Source organism: Protopterus annectens, chromosome 2.part2, assembly GCF_019279795.1.
Source record: "Protopterus annectens isolate FY-2018-M chromosome 2.part2, PAN1.0, whole genome shotgun sequence".
NCBI classification, from domain to species: Eukaryota; Metazoa; Chordata; order Ceratodontiformes; family Protopteridae; genus Protopterus; species Protopterus annectens.
This window is the reverse complement of record NC_056730.1, coordinates 69094905-69116371: the sequence shown is the minus strand read 5'-3', so window position 1 is coordinate 69116371 and position 21467 is coordinate 69094905. Positions and strand designations below refer to the sequence as shown.

The 21467-nt window shown below is 44.0% G+C and overlaps 1 protein-coding gene across 1 annotated transcript in view; it reads left to right on the top strand.

Moving 5' to 3' along the window:
• EIF2A (eukaryotic translation initiation factor 2A) overlaps positions 1 to 21467 on the top strand; it is a 1204316-nt gene that overhangs the window by 1066250 nt on the left and 116599 nt on the right. The window contains exon 13 of the mRNA XM_044063751.1: positions 19176 to 19241. Within this exon, the coding sequence (XP_043919686.1) occupies positions 19176 to 19241 (66 nt within the window). The remainder of the gene's footprint in view (positions 1 to 19175; positions 19242 to 21467) is intronic.

Genomic DNA, 21467 nt, shown 5'->3' with positions numbered 1-21467 from the left:
TAATGCTTTGTATGCCTTTCGTTCAATGTACTAAATGGTAACAGCCAGCATTAAAGTAACAGGATACTTAAACAAGGAGGCACTTATCTCTAGGCTGGTTGTGAATCTCTTAGCTTAAATGTCAGCTTCCAGGCAATGTACAGCCCCACCGAGCAGAATGTGTTCTGTTAAAAATAAGAAAAGAAAAAAAAGCAACTTTATAAGCCCTATTTTGACCTCAGAAGTATAGGTACGATGTTGGTGTCCTCCCAGGTCTTCATAATGGATCTCCTGCCAAGGGTAGCCCAACATTTGGCCATTATACCAAAGCCTTTAGTATTTATAGACATTGTATATCACATGTACACTCTCTGGGGAAGGCATAGAGCATAAAGGTGATGTACGGAAGCACACACTCAGAACTACTTTGCTGCCTGCCCAAAAGCCATCATTGAAAGTCAGTCTAAATGCCTTCTACTGTCTTGGTCACCACCAAGCCCTGTTTCACATAAGTGCTCCATTGGGGATTCTCCTTATCTTTCTTTTTATTTAGTGCTGTTGAGTTCATGTCATCCAGAAAGGGAAAATGTCCATGTGGGAGGCAGATTCCCTATAAAGACCATTACGACCAGTTCTCATCTGTTTCGGTGCATCCCACACAGTGTTCTGTCAGGCTTTTTCCCCCAAGACCTCTCCTCTTTATATGTTTACCTCTAAAACCAATTGGCTCAAGGTGCTATTGTGGAATCTTCCCATCTGAAAGGTCAGCTGTCTGCCAAGAAAATAGCTACAAAACTTAGGTCTGATATGGCTGCTGTCCAGCCTTCCCCAGATGTGTGTCTTGAGGCTAGTGAATGCTCAGAGGATCATCTGGTGGTTGCGTCAGATTCTTCTGCTATTACCCTGTTGAAGGCCAGTATGGATTTGACTTCTCCCATGCCCTCAAAGGCTTTACAGATGTCTACCCCTGATGTTAAGGGGAAATCCCAGTTGATTTATATCTGAGGGACCAAAGGGGTTTCTGCAGATCTTAGGGAGGAAATTCCTGCAACACTTAGTGAATGTTGCCAGGGGTCTGACCCTCCAAGGGTGTTTCTTGCAGACATCCCACAGAAAGGCAAACAGAAAACCAAACATATTTTCCCTGTAGTTAATAATTCCCAATGTTAATGGCAGGATTTTATTCAGGAGTTATTTAATGCTTTAAATCCTCCTCAAGGTGTGTCTGTGCCTGCCACTCCCTGGTCTTCCATTCCTCTTAAAAGACCCAGTGAACTAGATTCTACAGATGAGGATCTGGATTCTGGGGAAGAGTCCCTAGCTTACTCTTCTCAAATCCCTTCCCTCTTGGACTGTGGTTCAGAGGAAGAGGATTCTTAGTCCACATTCCCCTTTCGAGGAAATCTCATTTGGCGGTACTGTTGCCTGCCTGATGGAGTTTTAAGTGGGATTGTTCTCATGTCTCTGACATTCAGGAAAGATGTCATGAGCTCTACAGAGGGATCCTCCTAAGCCACTGGCTGATGTTCTTCGTGTTTCACTGTTGCAGTCATCACATTCGTGTTATCTACTTGCAGTAGCCCTCAGTCGGCCTGATTATCAAAGTCTTGGGTCCTGCGTCGGTTGCTGTCTCATCTTCCATAACATCAGGTAGTTAGGGGTATAAAGCATGCAACCGACGCCATTACATCAGTCTTTCTTGCCATGCAGTGCCCGAAGCAGAAGCATTTTGCAAGTGCCAGTCAGCCGACTCCTGAAATTTTCGTTTTCGAATTTCAGAACCGAAGTCTTCAAATAAAGCTAAGTACCCCGTTGGAGAAATTTTTTCTTGCTTTAAATCAGTGTCTGTAAAAGTCAATAATTGTATTTCTTGTGGAAAGCAAATACCTCATAAAGATTTTCATTTGTGCTGTATTCCTTGCCTAGGCCTTGACCATGACGTACCTTGCTGTCGATTTTGTGCCTTATTTAAACAACAAACTATTCGTTGTCAGTATATTTACGCTTCTAAATATTTTGGTACTTGGTTCAGTTATCCAGATATTTCTTTGGTAAGCCATCCAACTACCGACATTCCTAAAAAACGCAAAGATAAAGACAGAGACAGGCCGCCTAGGTCCAAAGCTGCAGACATTGCTTCTCCTAAGCTAGTCGCCAGTCAGCCGGTACTCAGTGAGATGCTTTTGCAGCCCCTGATACCCATTACTTCAGATTAACAGGCCTCTAATGAGACCCATTTGGAGTCCGGTATGCCGCAAGATGCTTCACCTGTGGAACCTGCGGATGTCTCTACCTTGGATGGGTCCAGAGCTGCTGTGCAGGCACCGGCTTCTGAAGGTGTATTCAGGCCTACTGACTTGCATATTAAACCAACGCCATCTTCTTCTTCAAGGCCTAAAACTCTAACCATGCCTAGAAAACCGACGCCCAGACAGCATGGTCAGGCGTCTATGCCTAAAAAACAAATGATAAGAATGGCTGTAGACCTTATTACTTTAATCAGGGGAAGCCAACATTCCCCCTCTAAGAGACCTAGGACTGAACTTGTTTATGATACTTCTGATCAGGATTCTGAAATTTCTGTTTCCTCTGATGACCAGGATTTACCCTTATCTACTTATGAGGATTCTGATGTAGAGGACTCTATTCCCTCTGCTTCCCCTCCAGAGGATTTCTCTTTTGGTGAAATCTTGCATACTCTTAGGGAGCATTTTTGCTGGGAAAGCCAGGATTACTGTGATTCTAAAAAGAGGCTTAGAGATTTCTTACTCCTGCCACAGCACAGGCCTTTAGCTATTCCCCCTGTACTAGACATTGTTGATGATGCCTTTTCGGAGTCTAGTTTGGCCCCTGACTCTCTACCATCTGCTCGCAGAAAACCTGATAGATATTACAAAGTTTCTGACTCTCACAAGTTCCTTTTTAAAAATCCTACTGCGGATTCTGAGACTATTTCACAGGGACCCAAGGGCTTTAAGGCTACTACTGCCAAAAATCCTACCCCCCTCTGATAGAGATTCAAGGGCGCTGGATAGATGGGGTAAGAAGGTATACACTTCTACAGCCTTGGCTATTAGGGCCTTAAACTGCCACTATCATATGTTAAAGTATAAACAGTATATTACTGGATTGCTTAAACAGAAAATTATGTTGATTCCTGACTGTGCTGAAAATAAGGATTTTACAGGATTTAATGCATTCTGCTGAACAAGTTGGAAAACATACTTTGCAATGTGGTTTTGATTCACTAGAGACATCTTGCAGGGCTGCTGTCACTGGGTCTGTACTTAGAAGGCATGCTTGGCTTAAGGAGCAATCTTTGCCAGATCATGTAAAAGCTAAATTGCTGGATGCTCCCTTAAATTAAGAATGCCTGTTTGGCAACAAAGCAGAAGTGGTACTTAAAAAGATGGAGGAAAAAGTTAAATCTATGCAAAGTGTTAAAGATTTCCTATAAGTACAACCTCCAAGATTTAGTAGGCATCGGCCCTCTAAGAATTGGTCCTTTCCTGCCTCTTCCAGGCCTTCTCAGCCCAAACCCAGAACCAGCAGAACACACAGGCTTCAGTCCCAGGGTACTCACAGGACTAAGCAGTGGGGGGCTCCCACTTCCAAATCAGGGAGTAGTAAGACTTCCCCCCTATGGTAAACTGTCTCTAACTTAACTTTAAAACTTCCAAGCCCTTCTCAACTAACTGCTCCTTTAGGGGGAAAGATTGCTCTGCAGGCAAAAAATTGGGAACTCATTACCCAGGACAAATGGGTTTTAAATATAGTTTCCCAAGGATACAGATTTCACTTCCACACGTTACCAACACCTAACGGTTGGCCAGATCTACCCCCAATTCAGTGGGCAGAGGCTCAAACGCAAGTACTCTCTCTCTCTCTTTAGCATAAGGGCTATTCAAACTGTACCAGAAGAGGAAAAGGGACAAGGTTTCTACTCAAGACTTTTCCTGGTACCCAGAAAAGACAACTCATGACGTCCTATCCTGGACCTTTCTATCCTAAACACCTTTTTGGTGATCCCAAAATTCAAGATGCTAAGCCTTCACCAGTTGCTTCCTGAGCTAGGCAAGGATGCCTGGTTGGCAACACTGGATCTAAAGGAAGCCTACCTGCACATCCCAATCAGTGAATCTTGCAGAAGATACCTACGCTTCAAAGCAGGCTACATGCATTATCAGTTCTCTGCACTGCCCTTTGGCTTATCTGCTGCGCCCAGGATATTCACAAAGTGCCTAGCTCCAGTCATTGCTTTTTGCAGTCAAAGAAATATTCAAATATACCCATACCTGGACGATTGTCTAATTCAGGCAGAAAGTAATTTGTACAAAAGGTGCTAACTTGTCTGGGGTACACCATAAACGAAAAGAAATCACTTCTTGTACCCTGTCAAAAAATTATATTCCTGGGAACAAGCTTGAACACAACTTCCCAGATGGCTTTTCTCATGCCAGAGAAACAAATTCATTTGACAACTTACTTCAAATTAATGGCCACAAAAACCCTGCTATCTGCAAGGTAAATACTGCAAGCCTTGGGTTTCATGGTCTCCTGCATTCTCCTAATTCCATATGCAAGACTGCAGATGTGGAAACTACAATGGTATCTAAAAAGCATATGGTGTCATCATTTTCAGGATCTAGAAGCAATGATTCCTATCATACATTGTCTACAGTTAGAGTTCCTTTGGTGGGCAAAGGCCTGCCACCAAAACAAGGGACTACCATTCACTCAACCCCCTGCCGCCCAAACCCTAACGACAGACACATCAGACTATGCATGGGGGGATCACCTGACAGGGAAGTGTATTCAGGGCAAATGGAACCCAAGTCAAATGCACCTGCATATCAATCAAAAAGAAATGTTAGCTGTATAGAATGCTCTGACAGCCTTCAAGGACCACATTCTTCCAGGACAACTAATGTTAAAGATGGACAACACCACTGTTATGTGGTACATAAACAAGCAGGGGGGTACCCATTCATACCCCCTCTGCAGACTAGCCATGGCTCTGTGGAACACAGCCTTGAGCTACCAAGTGCATCTACAGGCTCAATTCCCACCAGGAAAGCTAAATACACTGGCAGACAAACTAAGCAGAAATATCATGGGCCCACACGAGTGGAAACTGGAAGCAAACATTTTCAACATGTTGATAAACAAATGGGGGAGCCCAGATATAGACCTGTTTGCCTCCCCCCAGATTTACCAATTGGACAAATTCTGCACAAGGACTCCCCACAAACAAGCTTGGAAAGTGGATGCCCTGTCCTTCAACTGAAAAAATCTATCAGTTATGCCTTTCCTCCTCTGCCTCTCCTCTCCAAAGTACTACTAAAGCTCAAACGGGACAAACCAAGGACGATACTGATTGCACCAGACTGGCCACGCCAAGACTGGTACCCCCTCTTGCGGTGTGTCACTGCTGGCTCCATGGCACCTGGCTCGGACCCCTACCCTGCATTCCCAGCAGGAGGGCCAGATTCTGCATCCTCAGCTTCAAACCCAGAACCTGGCAGCCTGGCTAATTACCTAATCTCTGTTACCATCCCTCAGCAAACAAGCATTGGATGTCATTTTGGAGGCAAGGAGGCCTAACACTAGAAAATCTTATGCTGAAAAATGGAAAAGATTCTCTTCCTGGAACCAAACTCAAGGGATGGGCACAGCAGCACCCAATTTACCTCAGATTCTTCATTACTTAACTGAGATGCTTCACAAGGGCCTTTCTTTTTCCTCCATCAAAATTCATGCCTCAGCCATTTCAGCTCATTACAACACAGAACCACCCCTCTTCTCTCATCCACTTCTCAAGCAGTTCCTCAGAGGAGCCAAAAACTTAAGACCACCCAGGAGAGCCCCAACTCCAGCCTGCAACCTTAACTTTGTATTGGAAAAACTCACTCTATCGCCTTTTGAGCCAGCTGCAAGTGCAGAGTTAAAATTCCTTTCTTGGAAAACAGCCTTCCTCTTAGCAATCACTTCAGCAAGAAGGGTCTCTGAATTACAGGCCCTTATGGCAGTGGAGCCTTTCATCATCATTCATTCGGACAGGGTGTCCCTCAGGACCATCCCCTCCTTCATGCCCAAGGTTGTATCCATTGTGGCTCTTAATCGGTCCATTCATTTGCCAACCTTCTTTTCTAATCCACAGAACAAAGGGGAATGGATACTGCACTCCTTAGATGTGCACAGACAACTTAGATTTTACTTGGCCAGGACTAAACCTCAAAGGAAATCTGAACAACTGCTGGTGGCATTTGCTGCAGGGGCAGAGGAGAAGGCCGTTTCAAAGCAAACCATTTCTAAATGGATAGGCCATTGCAGTCATTTCTGCTATAAGCACCATGGAAAACCTACCCTACAAGGCATAAGACCACACTCAACCAGGGCTGCATCTACCTCTACAGCCTTTCTCAGAGGTGTCCCTACCAGGGGCATCCTAGAAGCTGCTACCTGGAGTTCTGTACATACTTTCACCAAGCATTGCCATTTGCCAATTTTCTCAAATCTAGAGCTGGCTTTGCCACTGCAATCTTGCAGGGCCTTATAGCTGGTCCAAATGCTATCTAAATGCCTCCTCCCATCCTTAGCTTTGGGAATCTACCCAAATGTGATGACTGCAACAGTGAAACATGAAGAACATAGTACAGTTGTGTACACTTACCATAAATGTAGATGTTCGAGTGTATTCACTGTTGCTGTCCTGGTTACCCTCCCTCCAGCCCCCTGACTTCTTTTGGCAATATCTCTGTTCTCCTTTATTATGCTTAAAAGCTTTTTGGTGTATTTGCTTTTTTGTTGGAGGCATAACCTTGTATATATATGTATATATATTTAATTGCTTCCCATTAAGGGGGCACCTGACATCTGGGGCAAGAAAAACTGATGTAATGGCGTTGGCTGCATGCTTTATACCCCTGACTACCTGACATCATGGAAGATGAGACAGCAACCGACGCAGGACCCAAGACTTTGATAATCAGTCCGACTGAGGGCTACTGCAAGCAGATAACCCAAATGTGATGACTGCAACTGTGAATACACTCGAACATCTACATTCATGGTAAGTGTACACAACTGTACTTTCCTCCTATTCTGGCTGCCCTCCTTAATATCTTTTCATCAGCTTCTGTAGCCCCTGATTCTCAGGCCCCTGAACCCAAGAAACCTGATAGAGTTTATAAAGTGCTTGACAAATGTAAATGCGCTTCTGATAACTCTTATGTAGTGTCTGTCTCTTTTGACAAACCCTTCCAAGCTGTTGCCCTCTGCCAAGTTGCTTCCTTCAGATATGGATAGTAGGACCATGGAGAGGCTGGACAAAAAAGTGTACGCTGCTGACACTTTATCTTTTCAGACCACCAAGTATCAGACTCATTTGACCACATATGTTTTGGCCCTCCTTTCTCAGGTTTACAAAGTGCTTTCTGACCTTGCTGACTCTGAGGGAAAGGCCTCTGCCCTTTCCTGTTGGGCTCTACCTGTCAAGTTGCTCACCATTCTTTTAAATGCAGCTACAGTGCAGCTGATGCCTCCAGCAGGGCTACTGCCTTTGTTTCAGATGTTCTTTGTGTTTCACTGTTGCAGTCATCACATTTGGGTTATCTGCCTGCAGGTAGCCCTCAGCTGGCCTGAATACCAGAGTCTTCAGATTTCTGCATCGGATGCTGTCGCTTCTTCCCTGACTGATGTCAGGTCATTAGGGGCATAAAACATGCAGCCGATGCCATTACATCAGTCTTTCTTGCCATGCGGTGCCCGAAGCAGAAGCAGTTCGCAAGTGCCGGTTGGCCGTCTCCTGAAATTTTTGTTTTCGAGTTTCAGACCCGAAGTCTTCAAAAAAGATAAGTACCCCTTTGGGGATCCTTTTTCTTTCTCCAACCGATATCAGTAAAAGTTAACAATTGTCTTACCTGTGGAAAGCAAATACCTCATAGAGATTTTCATTCTTACTGCATCCCCTGTTTAGGCCCAGACCACGACGTCCCTCGCCATCAGTTTTGTGCCTTGTTCAACGCCCAAACTTTTCATTGTTGGGCCATTTTTGCAGCCGATTACTTTCGTACTCGATCTACGTACTCTAAAATGGCTTTGTTAGGCCATCTGACTACAGATCTTCTGGAAAAATGTAAGGATAAAGACAGAGACAGACCACATAGGTCCAAAACTGCTGACTATGCTTCCGTTAAGCTAGTCGCCAGTCCGCCGGTACTCAGTGAGGTGCTTTCGCAGCCCCTGATACCTGCTACTTCAGATTCGCAGGCCTTTACTGAGACCCATTCGGAGTCCGGAATGCTGCGAGATGCTTCTTCAACTATGGAACCTGTGGATGTCTCTACCTTAGATAGATCCAGAGCCGCTGTGCAGGCACTGGCTTCTGAGGGTGTAGTCAGGCCTACAGACATTCATAATAAACCAACGCCATTGTTTCCATCCAGATCATCTGAATTCCTGAGGTCAAAAACTCGCACTACGCCTAGAAAACCGATGACCAAACCGCAGGCTCAGGCCCTTACGCCTCAAAAACAAATGATCAGAATGGCTGAAGACCTTATTACTTTAATTAGGGGAAGCCAGCCTTCCCCCTCCAAAAGACCTAAAATTGATTTTCTTTCTGATTCTTTTGATCAGGAATCTGATATTTCTGCTCCTTCTGATTACCAGGATTTGCCCTTATCTACTTATGAGGATTCTGATGCAGAGAATTCCATTCCCTCTGCTTCCCCTCCAGAAGATTTTTCTGTCGGTGAAACCTTGCATACTCTTAGGGAGCATTTCCACTGGGGAAGCCAGGATTATGCTGAGTCCAAAAAGAGACTTTGGGAATTCTTACTCCTGCCACAACACAAGCCTTTAGCTATCTCTCCTGTTATGGACATTGTAAATGATGCTTTCTTGAAATCTAGCCTTACCCCAGACACTTTGCCTCCAGCTCCCAGAAAACCTGACCAGTACTACAGAGTACCTGACTCTCACAAGTTCCTCTTCAAGAATCCTTCTGCAGATCAAGAGAACATTTACCAAGGACCAAAAGGCATTAAGGCTACTGCTGCCAAAAATCTTACCCTTTCTGATAGAGATTCTAGAGCCTTAGACAGATGGGGTAAGAATGTATACACTTCTGCTACTTTGGCCATTAGGGCTTTAAATTGCCAGTTTCATATGTTAAAGTATCAGCAGCATATTATGGGACTACTTAAACAGAAAATTATGTTGCTTCCTGACTGTGCTGAACACAAAGAATTGCAAGATTTAATGCATTCTGCAGAACAAGTTGGTAAACATACTTTGCAATGTGGTTTTGATGCTTTAGAAGAATCTTGCAGGGCTGCTGTCACTGGGTCTGTACTTAGAAGGCATGCTTGGCTTAAGGAACAAAACTTGCCAGATCATGTTAAAGCTAAATTACTGGATGCTCCCTTAAACCAAGACCACCTTTTTGGCAACAAAGCAGAAGTCGTCTTCAAAAGGATGGAGGAAAAAGCTAAATCTATGCAAACTGTTAAAGATTTCCTACAAGTTCAGCCTCCCAGAATCAGTAGACATTGGCCTTCAAAGAACTGATCCTTTCCAGTCCCTTTCAGGCCTTCTCAGTCCAAACCCAGGAACAGCAGACCACCTAGGCTACAGTCACAGGCTATGCACAGATCTGAGCAGTGGGAGGCTCCCACTTCCAAAGCAGGGAGTAGTAAGCCACCCCCCTATGGAAAAATGGCACAGTGACTTAGCCTTAACCCTTCCAAGCCCTGCACAACTGCCTACTCCCTTAGGAGGAAAGCTTGCCCTGCATGCAAAAAACTGGGAACTCATTACCCAGGACAAATGGGTTTTGAACATAGTTTCCCAAGGACACAGATTCCACTTCCACACACTACCAACCCCAAATGGTTGGCCAGACCTACCCCCCAAATCAATGGGCGGAGGCCCAACAGCAGGTTCTCTCTCTTCTCAGTATCAGGGCTATTCAACCTGTCCCAGCAGAACAAAGGGGACAAGGTTTTTATTCAAGACTTTTTTTCTGGTACCCAGCAAAGATGACTCCTGGCATCCTATCCTGGACCTCTCTATTCTCAACACCTTTCTGGTGGTTCCAAAATTCAAAATGCTAACTCTTCAACAGCTTCTTCCTATGCTAGCAAAGGATGCCTGGCTGGCAACCCTAAACTTAAAAGAAGCTTACCTGCACATCTCAATAAGAGGATCCTGAAGACAATACCTACCTTTCAGGGCGGGCTCCATGCACTTTCAGTTCTTTGCACTTCCCTTTGGCTTATCTACTGTGCCCAGGGTGCTCACAAAGTGTCTAGCTCCAGCCATTACATTTTGCAGGCAGAGAAATATTCAAATTTACCCATACTTGGACGATTGTCTGTTTCAGGTAGAAAGCCAGGACTTGTTATTACAACACCTGGTATTCGTAAAGAAACTTCTAACCTCACTGGGGTACACCATCAACGAAAATAAATATCACCTAGTACCCTGCCAACAGATTGTATTCCTGGGAGCAAGCTTGAACACAACTTCCCGGGTGGCATTCCTCACTCCGGAGAAACAAGTTTATTTGACTACGGAGAAACAAGTTTATTTGACAACCTACTTCAAACTATTGGCCACAAAACCCCAGCTATCTGCAAGGAAAATACTGCAAGCTGTGGGGTTCATTGCCTCTTGCATTCTACTAATTCCATATGTAAGACTGCATATGAGGAAACTCCAATGGTATCTAAAAAGCCTATGGTGTCAACAGTCTCAGGACCTGGAAGTAATGATTTTTATCATTCCTTGTATGAAGACAGATTTCCTTTTGTGAGCAGAGGCCTGCTACCACAACAAGGGACTCCCTTTCACTCTACCCCCTGCCACCCAAACCCTAAAAACTGATGCATTAGACTATGCATGGGGGGGCTCACATGGCAAGGCAGTGCATTCAGGGCAAATGGAACCCGAGACAGATGCACCTGCATATCAATCAAAAAGAAATGTTAGCTGTACAAAATGCTCTGACAGCCTTCAAAGACTGTATTCTTCCAGGACAACTATTGGTAAAGACAGACAACACCACAGTTTTGTGGTACATAAGCAGGGGGAACCCACTCGTACCCTCTTTGCGGACTAGCTATGGCTCTGTGGAACACAGCCTTGAGCTACCAAGTACACCTACAACCATAATTCCTAAATTCACTGGCAGACTTAAGCAGAAATGTCATGGACCCACACGAATGGAAACTAGAACCCAAAATATTCAACCTCTTGAGGAACAAATGGGGGACTCAAGAGGTAGACCTGTTTGCCTCCCCTCAGAATTACCAATTGAACAAATTCTGCACAAGAACTCCCCACAGTCAAGCTTGGAAAGTGGATGCCCTGTCCTTTACCTGGGAAAGCCTCTCGGTTTATGCCTTTCCTCCTCTGCCTCTCCTCTCGAAGGTTCTGCTAAAGATCAAACAGGACGAGCCAAGGACAATACTGATTGCACCAGACTGGCCATGCCAACACTGGTACCCCCTCTTGTGCAGTATGACACTGCTACAACCATGGCACCTGCCTCAGACCCCTTCCCTGCTGTCCCAGCAGGCGGGCCAGATTCTGCACCCTCAGCTTCAAACCCTGAACCTTGCAGCCTAGCTAATTCCTTGAGCTCTCCTCTAGAATCCCTCAGTAAGCAGGTGCTGGATGTCATTCTGGAGGCAAGGAGGCCTAGTACTAAAAATCCTATGCTGAAAAGGGGAGAAGATACTGTTCCTGGAGCCAGGCTCAGGGGATGGGCACAACAGTGCCCAGCTTACCTCATATTCTAGAGTACGTAACAGAAATGCTCCACAAGGGCCTAACCTTCTTGTCAATTAAAATTCATGCCTCTGCCATTTCAGCACATTATAATACTGAGTCACCATTCTTCTCTCACCCCTTGCTAAAACCATTCCTTAGAGGGGCCAAAAATTTAAGACCCTCCAGGAGAGCTCCCAGTCCAGCCTGGGACCTTAACATTGTAATTGGAAAAGCTCACTCTTCCCCCCTTTGAGCCAGCTGCAACAGCAGAGTTGAAATTCATTTCTTGGGAAACAGCTTTCCTTCTTGCCATCACTTCAGTAAGAAGAGTATCTGAATTACAGGCCCTCATGGCAGTGGAACCCTTCATTATCTTCCATGCGGACAGGGTTTCCCTTCAGGACTAATCCTTCCTTTATGCCCAAGTTCATGTCTAGTGTGGCCCTAAATCAGCCCATTCATTTGCCTACATTTTTCCTAATCCACAAAACAAAGGGGAATGAATACTGCACTCTCTGGACATGCACATACAACTTAGATTCTGTTTGGACAGGACTAAGCCTCTCAGAAAATCTGAACAGCTGCTAGTTGGCTTTACTGCAGGGGCAGAGGGGAGGGCCATTTCAAAGCAAACCATTTCCAAATGGATAGCCCATTGCATTAATTTCTGCTACAAACACCATGGAAAACCTACCCCACAGGGGTTAAGATCACATTCCACCAGGGCTGCATCTACCTCTGTGGCATTTCTCAAAGGAGTCCCTACCAGGGACATCCTAGAAGCTGCTACCTGGAGCTCTGTACATACATTCACCAAGCATTACCACATGCCTATCTTTTCTAAATCCAGAGCTGGATTTGCCACTGCAGTCTTGCAGGGCTTAATAGCTGTCCCTAATGCTCTTTAACTTCCTCCTCCCTTCCTTAGCTGTGGGAATCAACTCAAATGTGATGACTGCAATGAATACAGTGAAACATGAAGAACATAGTACAGTTGTGTACACTTACCATAAATGTAGATGTTCAAGTGTATTCACTGTTGCAGTCCTGGTTGCCCTCCCTCCAGCCCCCTGACTTCTCTTGGCTCTAACTTTCCTTCTTGTTGGTATATTTTTTCTTGTGTATTTGCTTTTTGATGGGGGTGTACCATACCATATAATTGCTTCCTATTGTGGGGAGGTACCTGACATCTGGGGCAAGAAAAACTGATGTAATGGCATCGGCTGCATGTTTTATACCCCTGACGACCTGACATCAGGGAAGAAGTGACAGCATCCGACGCAGAAATCCGAAGACTCTGGTATTCATGCTGGCTGAGGGCTACCTGCAGGCAGATAATCCAAATGTGATGACTGCAACAGTGAATACACTCAAACATCTACATTTATGGTAAGTGTACACAGCTGTACTTTATGAGGTGCTTCATTTTCAATCTTTGCCTGATGACATTAAGGCCAAACTGCTTGATGTTCCTCTGGATAAAAAAAAATAATTTTGGTGCTGCTGCTTAACTTTTCATGTCTCTCCAGGATAAAGGAAAAGCTTTGCAGGAGTTGAAACATATTCTTGTTTCTCCTTCTTCTAAGTTTCACAGGAATTATCCCTCCAAATCTGCTTTTGCTTGTATGCAGTCTCTCCCTCCGCCTAAGGGAAATAAAAGGTTCTAGACGTGTGCCTCCTGCTAAGTCTACTCAAATCCCTGCCTCCCAGAAACCTGGTTTTCAGGATAAGCCGGGTTTTCTGTATTCTTTGGACAGGTTCTCTTATCCCTCCATATTTCCATGTGTTTTCCAAATTGGTTAAGGATCATAACAAACTGTTGAGTTCTATCCATTATCCTCCAGGGATATTTCATGGTTTGGAAATCCCTTCCTCCCTTTTTTTCATCCGTCAGCCTTTTCAGGAACAGCTTCCTCTTTTCCCAGAGGTTCTCCATCCTGTTTTGGTCCAGGGCACCACTCAGGCTGTGCTTCTTGTCCAGGTAGGTAGGGGGTACTATTCCAGAAGGTTTTTGGTTCCCAGAAAGGAGGCACTTGGGAGTCCAGTTCTGGATCTTTCCCAATTAAACACCTTTTTCAAAATTCCTTTGTTTCAGATATTCTCTCTTTAGACTTTATTCCCCATTCTACTGCAGGCCTTTCTGGTCTCTCTGAATTTCAGTATGCCTTCCCTTCATGAGCTCATCCATCCCCTTTTCAGGAAAGTTTTACCTTTCTCTGTTACGACAAGTCATGTAAAAGATCAGGAAGAATTCTTCTCAAATTCTTGCTAGTGACTCCCTTTTAGCTCCGACAGCATTTATCTCCCTTCTTTCTCACTTGGCCATTGGCAATCGCTACAAAATACCTCACCAAGTGGATCTTGTCATGCAAGACAAGGGGTCTCTTATCCATCCTCACTTGTCCACTCTTTAACTGATGCTAAGGGTGATAGGATTTTGATCCATTTCATGTACCTCTTTTCTGAGGACATGCTTCAGGTTCTGCAGGACCAGGAAACCCACTACCAGGAAGTCATATATGTCCAAATGGAAAATATATTCTGTCTGGTGCCTCTCTTGCCATCAGGATTCTCTATCTGCAGAGGTTGCTCTGGTTTTTTTGCCCAAGGTGGTCAGTGAGTTGTTCCTTAATCACTCCATTCATCTTCCTCCTTTTTTCCTTCTCCTCAGTCTGCCAGTGAGAAGGTTCTTCACAAATCAGATTTGCATAAGCAGTGCAGATATTATTTGGATAAAACTAAAGTTATTTGCAAATCTGAGTAGCATTTGTTTCCTTTCGTCCCAGGTCTTTGGATTTAGCTGTTTCTAAGCACACCATTTCTTCATGGATTTCTAAGCTTACTTCATTTTGTTATTCTTTTCATTGTAAATGAAACCCCCACCCCCCAGTAAGGAAACCTTCATAAAAAACTTTTCCAAAGCCAACTTCATGCTACTCAAGTCAGAAGTGACAAACTTCATGACACCCATGCAGACGGGAACTGAAAGTTCAACTGCTGAATCCAACACTAAGGCACTGTACAAGCACATCCACTCATGCATGAATCGTGCCATCCCAAATAGAACCAAGATGCTCTCATCCAAAAAAAGAAGCCAATCTGGTGGTCCTCTGCCATAAACAAACTTTACAACAAAAGGAAGAAACTGCTGCAGAAAAGAGGAAAATCCCAGGATGCAGAAAACTCCCTTACCAGCCTCAGTAAGAAACTGAGATCCCTCATAAAATCCTCCAAAGCTAGTTACGAAAATAAAATTGCCAAAGATTCCAAAGACAACCACAAGGCATTCTATAACTATGTCAAGAATCTAAATGGCAATGCTCAGATCTGCTCTGAGCTAAAACAGAATGGCATTAAATATACTGATAACAAGGATTTTGCCAATATCCTGGCAGATCGATTCAGTGCCTCTCACCCCCTAAATGGCCCATCTCAATACCGGAAGATTGACAAATTCCGGTAATAACAGCCACACAGGTAAAAAACGCACTCTCCAAAGCTAAGAATACAGCATCCCTGGGACCAGATGACATCCCGGGCTGTGTACTACATGAACTACAATATGAACTGGCACCTCACCTAAGTGTCATGTTTAATCATAGCCTCACCTCAGGTTTCGTGCCCACTGAGTGGCGCAGAGCTACAGTTATCCCACTCCACAAGGGAGGAATCCACATTGGATACCGGAAACTACTGTCCCATCAGTCTGACGAGCCTTATCTGCAAGGCCATGGAGCGTATTATCATGGAACTTATAAATAAAGACATTGGCAACCTTCAAACACTGGACCCCACCTAGTTTGGGTTTGTGAAGGGCCGATGTTGTCTCCTGAACCTGATTGACTTCTTCGAATCAGTCTCCAGAGCCATGGACAAGAGTAAGGTGGTCCACGCAGCCTATATAGACCTTGCAAAGGCCTTTGACACCATCCCCCACTCTGGAATCATAGATAAACTTACTAAGCTGGGCATTAACCCCTACGTCACCCAATGGGTTGCTAACTGGCTTACTGATAGAACCCACAATGTAAAAGTAGCTGACTCCAAATCCATCTCCAGACAAGTGGAATACCTCAGGGTTCAGTCCTGGGACCGCTCTTGTTTGGCATCTACTTCTCTGAAGTACAGGCCAACACTAAGGGACTCTGGCTAACAAAGTTCGCAGATGACTGCAAACTTGGAGCCATTATTGAATCCCCAAATTATGTGGATACTCTACCAAAGGGCCTTACAGATGCTTGGTGCCAGAGCCATGGGCTCAGGCTCAATGCCAAGAAATGTATAGTTATCCCCTTTGGGAAAAAGCATGTACCTGTGAATTACCATATAGGTGGCAGTACACTAAACACTGAAAGTGTGATAAGAGACTTGGGGACACAGGTGGACAGTGGTCTCACCTTCAATAACCACATCACCACAACAGTCAGCAAAATCCTTCTATGTGGCACACCTCATCACTAAGGGCTTTTCATCCAGAAAAAAGGAGGTCATTGTCCCACTGTACTCGTCCCTCATTAGACCCATTATAGAATACAACGCCCCGTTTGGTATGTACCTCTCAAGACATCTGCAACAACTGGAAAGGCCGCAGAAATACCTCACTAAAAGAATCACAGGCCTAAAGCAGATGCCGTACGCTGACCGCCTTAAAAACTCCAGCTATACTCTGTGGCATATCGTCTACTCAGAGGCGATCTCTGCTTAACATACAAGGCCATGTCAAACCCAGAGCTGTTGGACATGCTACACTTTAAGAAATTCCAAACCCTCTGAGCCACACGCTCCAGGGATCTAAACCTTGTCATCACAATAAACAAAACATGCTGGAGGGATAGGTTCCTGACCCAGAGACTCCCCAGACTCTGGAATAGATTGCCATACATGTCAAGCAGAGTGCCTCTTTGGCCCTCTTCAAAAGGAACCTTGACGATTGGATGGGAGAAAGGAAATTCACCCCGGGGATCACATCATTCACCCTGCTAGACAAGGGGTCCAGGGAAGTAAATAGTGTGGGAAGAAATAGCCAGGGAATTGTTATGGCTAGGCTTGTATCTGCACTAGGGCTGATAGCCTAGTACCAACCTATGAACCTATAAATGTCTTTCCTCATCAGTAAAGGCTCATTCTGCCAGGACTGTTGCCTCCTCTGGTGCTTTTTTCAAGGGGCTGAATACCAGTTCCATCCTTGAAGCTGATAACTTGGTCCTGTGTTAATACTTTCACTGAACATTACAAGTTTGATGTTATTTCAGGACCAGAGCTGGCTTTGGCAGGACTATCCTGCATGGGTTTCTGGAGGAATGTTGTGTGTTCTCCTCCTCCCAGGCTTCCTCTTTAGCTTTTGTACTCTTCCTTAGGTTTTGAATACTGCAACATTGATATAGAAGGACATAGTCAGTTGTGTAAGATCTTACCATAACTGTAGATGTCCTCTTCAATGTTGCAGTATTCCCTCCCTCCTGCCCCCTCTGATGTACCCTGTTCCTTCTTGCCCTCCTAGCTGAAGGGCTCTTGTTTTTCCTTATCCCTAGGTACATTTTGTTTCTCCTGGGGCTTTTCCAGTTCTGAGTGTGTACGTCTGTGTTTCACCTTTATGTCCTATGCCTTGCAAGAGAGGAGTGTGTACGTATGACATATGACACCTATAGGTACTAAAGGCTTTTTGTGCACTGACCAGACATTGGCAGGAGATCCCTTAGATTATGAATACTGCAACCTTGAAGAGAAGAGTGTCTACTATTACGGTAAAATCTTACACAGTTTTAGTTTCTTCAGCCTGAGCCACATCACAAGTGGAACCTTCCTCCTAATCATAGCCGGCCTTAGGCATAGGCCAACTAGGTGGCCGCCTAGGGCACCGCTCTAGTAGAGGCGCTTTTCCAGTATTTATTTGGTATAGGTAGACCAGGATGGGGGCACCGGGTGGTGTGGTGGGTGGTGCCATGGAGCCCTTTTGCGTAGGGCACCAGTTGACCTAAAGCCGCTCCTGCGTCCTACTTTGCAAACTCTTGATATATCAGAAAGAACATTTGTCATGCTTTAAAGCCTAGATTTCAGGTCAGTTCTCTGCAGGTATTCTTTGCTTCATTGGTATTTGTTTTGTGTTAAGCTGGAAGACCCAAAGCTAGAAAGTCATATTCAGGGAGCTTAGAAACATTTTTTTCAAATGTTTTTGACCAAGCTGTTAACCCGTCAGGGTTCATCTTTCTGTGGCAAGGTCATTTAAGAAATGGGTCCTCTCTGTACCTGAAGCATTTTGCTGTATGTACTGAAAGTTTAATGAAAAAGTGTGATGTGCTAAAAATGATTATTTTGTTATAACTTTTATGTTTCATTAGACTTGTTGGTGTTATGGATTCCTGTTGGAATATATTTATTTGATTTTTTCAGCATGAAGTTTTGCTTCTTGGATTTTCCTGTAGAAACGTTTCCACCTTAGAAAGATACATACAGCAAAGTGTAATATATAAGTAAATACTGTAACCTTTAAACTGGCTTTGTTTTTTTTTTCACATTTGGAGAAACCTGCATTGTCTCATTTGTAGATCTGCGTTTTGAGTCCTTTTGCATGTCATCTGTTAGACCATTTGGCAACATAGGCCAGAATTGTGTTTTGGAGAGACAAGTAATGAGAGAGTAGAGTTGGTAATTAATTTTTTTGAGTAAACCTTAACTGGTCTTTTCAGCTTGTAAGATTTACATAACTGGTTGAAGTTATTATGAAGTTAAGTTATGCTTGTTTAGTTTGATACAGCTGCATCTTTTTAGTATGTTAATGAATGTCAGAATCGGTAACTTCCTTGTTACTTTGACAAGTAAGGACAAAGGAAATTATTAGTCTTGCTTAAGAAAACTTTCAGCTGGCTTCTAAGCAGAGGAATGAAGCCTTGACCACAACTCTAGCAACTTGAGTTTGACTTAGATGACCAGATTGCTGGAGCAGTTGTGCAGGATTGCTGTGGTTGACTGTGACTAATCTGTCCTGGAGAGGTGGGAAATGGTTCAGTCTTGCTTCAGTATTGCAGTCTACAGTAGTTTGAGTAGTAGTGTAGCAAGACATGGGAATAAGCTGAGGCCAGGCACTTGGCCTGTCAAGCATCATTCCATATTGCAACTGGAAATTTGTGCATGTGGAGGAAGCTTACACCATCTGACAAGCATTACAGAGCTGCAGTTCTGCAGTGTACCTGGCAGCCATCCAGGAAGGGGTGATTGGAGAGAAATGGTTAGATAAAAAAATGTAAGCCCACAGGGATGATGGCCTGATCCCTCGTTCTCATCTCTCTGTGGTAGCCACTGATAAGGATGTGGCAAGTAGATGAATGAAGCATTTGTACCATGCTATAGATTGTGGGGAGATGAGATGACCATACCTGTTAAAAGCCTTTTATGATTCTGATTAATCATTTTTTTTATAGAAACTGAAAGCAATAGAACAGCTCAAGGAACAGCAGGCATCTGGTAAACAGCTTGAGAAAAACCAGGTAAAGTGGTCATTCATATTTTTTTTACTTAATGAAGAAAATGATCATGTATCAGTTTACAGTATGTCCACTGTTGTGTAAAACCAACTTCATCACCTTCTCAGTACGTTATATGATTTTTATAATGTCAGGGATCATTGCTGCAAGAATTATAAGTAAATGTGCGAGTTGGTCACCAGGCAGACACAATGGCACTGGTGAGATCATTTTTTTCAACATGGGACCCCCCCACACACACACACACATTTTTACTAGAGCAGGAACTGAAGTCAGGAGTAATGGACATTGGATAGAGTCCAACTATAAAAGAGAGAGCACTTTTTTAATTATTTACAGTGCATTACTGCCTGTCCTCCATCAGCTGCCCAAAGTCATGTGGCCCATTTGTTCCTCGTAGGGCGAGAGACGATTCCAGTTCATTCAGTCCCAATGTTGAAAGAGTTGACTGTGTAGCCATCGTTCTGGCAGCCATTTGGGAATTTCTTGTTATGCAGCCGTAAACCTTCCACCCGTGGTTGTGGCATTAAGCTGTGCATTACTGCAGAGGGAGCACTTCTGCCCTTGGTACAGAAGCATGCCCACTGCTTGACATTCCTCTAATGGGGCTGCTATTACTAGTTTAGACAAGCCCACCTCATGTCATATCCCCCATAGCCTGTTCCCAGAGAGAGAGAGAGTGGCCTATGCCACTGTTCTGGAGCACCAGGTCACACTAGGGTGGGAGGGTGGCACCACAGAGCCCATTCTCAAGCAAGCAAGCTGGCTTAATCAGGGCTTCTGTAGCATCCCACCCCTCAGTTCTTCCAGCTTTCCAAGCCACTTGTTGAACTTGGGTCTTCTGGGTCGCAGTCAGGGCTTTATGCCCCTACACTACAAAGTCAGGTTATAAACCAAAAAGCACCTTGTGCTGCAACCTTTTTTCCTTTTGAAGTGAGCACTCGGTTTATAGCTAATTACTGGACAGGTTGCCTTAGTGGGGCATTCTCAGCCTAGCCAGTTTCCCTCCCCAAGGTGAAAATTAAAGACTGCACCTTGTGTCTGAGAGTCAACCACGTTAACCATTATACCAACCCTCAGTGTCTTGTGCTTCACTAGTTTACAATTCATTTCTGGCACCTGTCAATAATATTGTTAGCTTCAAACTTTTTTTCCCAGGACATTGTTCTGTATTGTTTAGAATTTGACTTTTGGAAAGGATTTTGAGATTTTTTTCTTCTATTAAGTACTAATGATGTCAGTCTACTGAAACTACCAGCAAGTCATTTTGTCGGTACCCTATCCCCCTCTCCATGTGGATTTTCGTACTGAGTGGTTGTTTTAAAGTAGAAAAGATATTCCTGAAAAGTGTGAGAATTCTTTGTGATTTAATAAGAAAGCTGGTTGAATTGTGAAGTTTAGAGATTGCAAGCCATTATTCTCTCTATTTTTTTAGAAAGAAGCAAGTGATATTAAAAAGAGGTTTTTGTTTTAAAAAAAAGAGAAGGAAGACAGATCTAAGGAGCCTCTGGGGAAGGTAAAGTTTGGATCCAAAATGTGTTTTTGGACAAGTGTTGGTGGCCATTAGGCTCAGGCCTGTTATAATAAGTGATTGTGTTAGCAATTGCTTGCTAGTGATGGTGTGTGTGTCCCCCGCCCCACCCCATGGTAATTGCTGAGACTTTGTCCTGTTTCTCCTACTCTTAAAAATGTACTGATCAGCAGGGTACACTAGAAAGCTAATGCTTTTACCATTGTTAAAATGATAACTTATTCTGAATCATTTGAAGTTGGTCTTAATGTGGCTGTTTTGCTGGATGTCAACCCTCCTGGCTTCTTGAGAGGAGAACACTGTTCTATAGGTTCTAGATAATTTGGGGACATTTTATCCCTTTCCTATGGAGAAACACTTTTGACAGATTGTCAGAGAATTATCTTAATGCAAAGACATGCTTCTTCACTGAAATTGTTCTCAAAATCTTTCCGCTATTATTCCATTTGGCACAGTAGTGTGATTCCCAGATATCAAAGTATGAGGAGACCACACTCTAGGGCCTTGGAGGAGCACAGACACCTTTAGAAAACTCCTGTCACTGAATACTTTTTGTCGCAAATGAATTTACCAAAAGATGTGATTGGACCTCAACCCTTGAATACCTTACTGTTGATGGTGGAGATAGAATCCTGGATAGGTTAGAGTAAGAGAAGCCTCACTCTAACCTGGATGTGAGTGCATTCACATATCAGGCT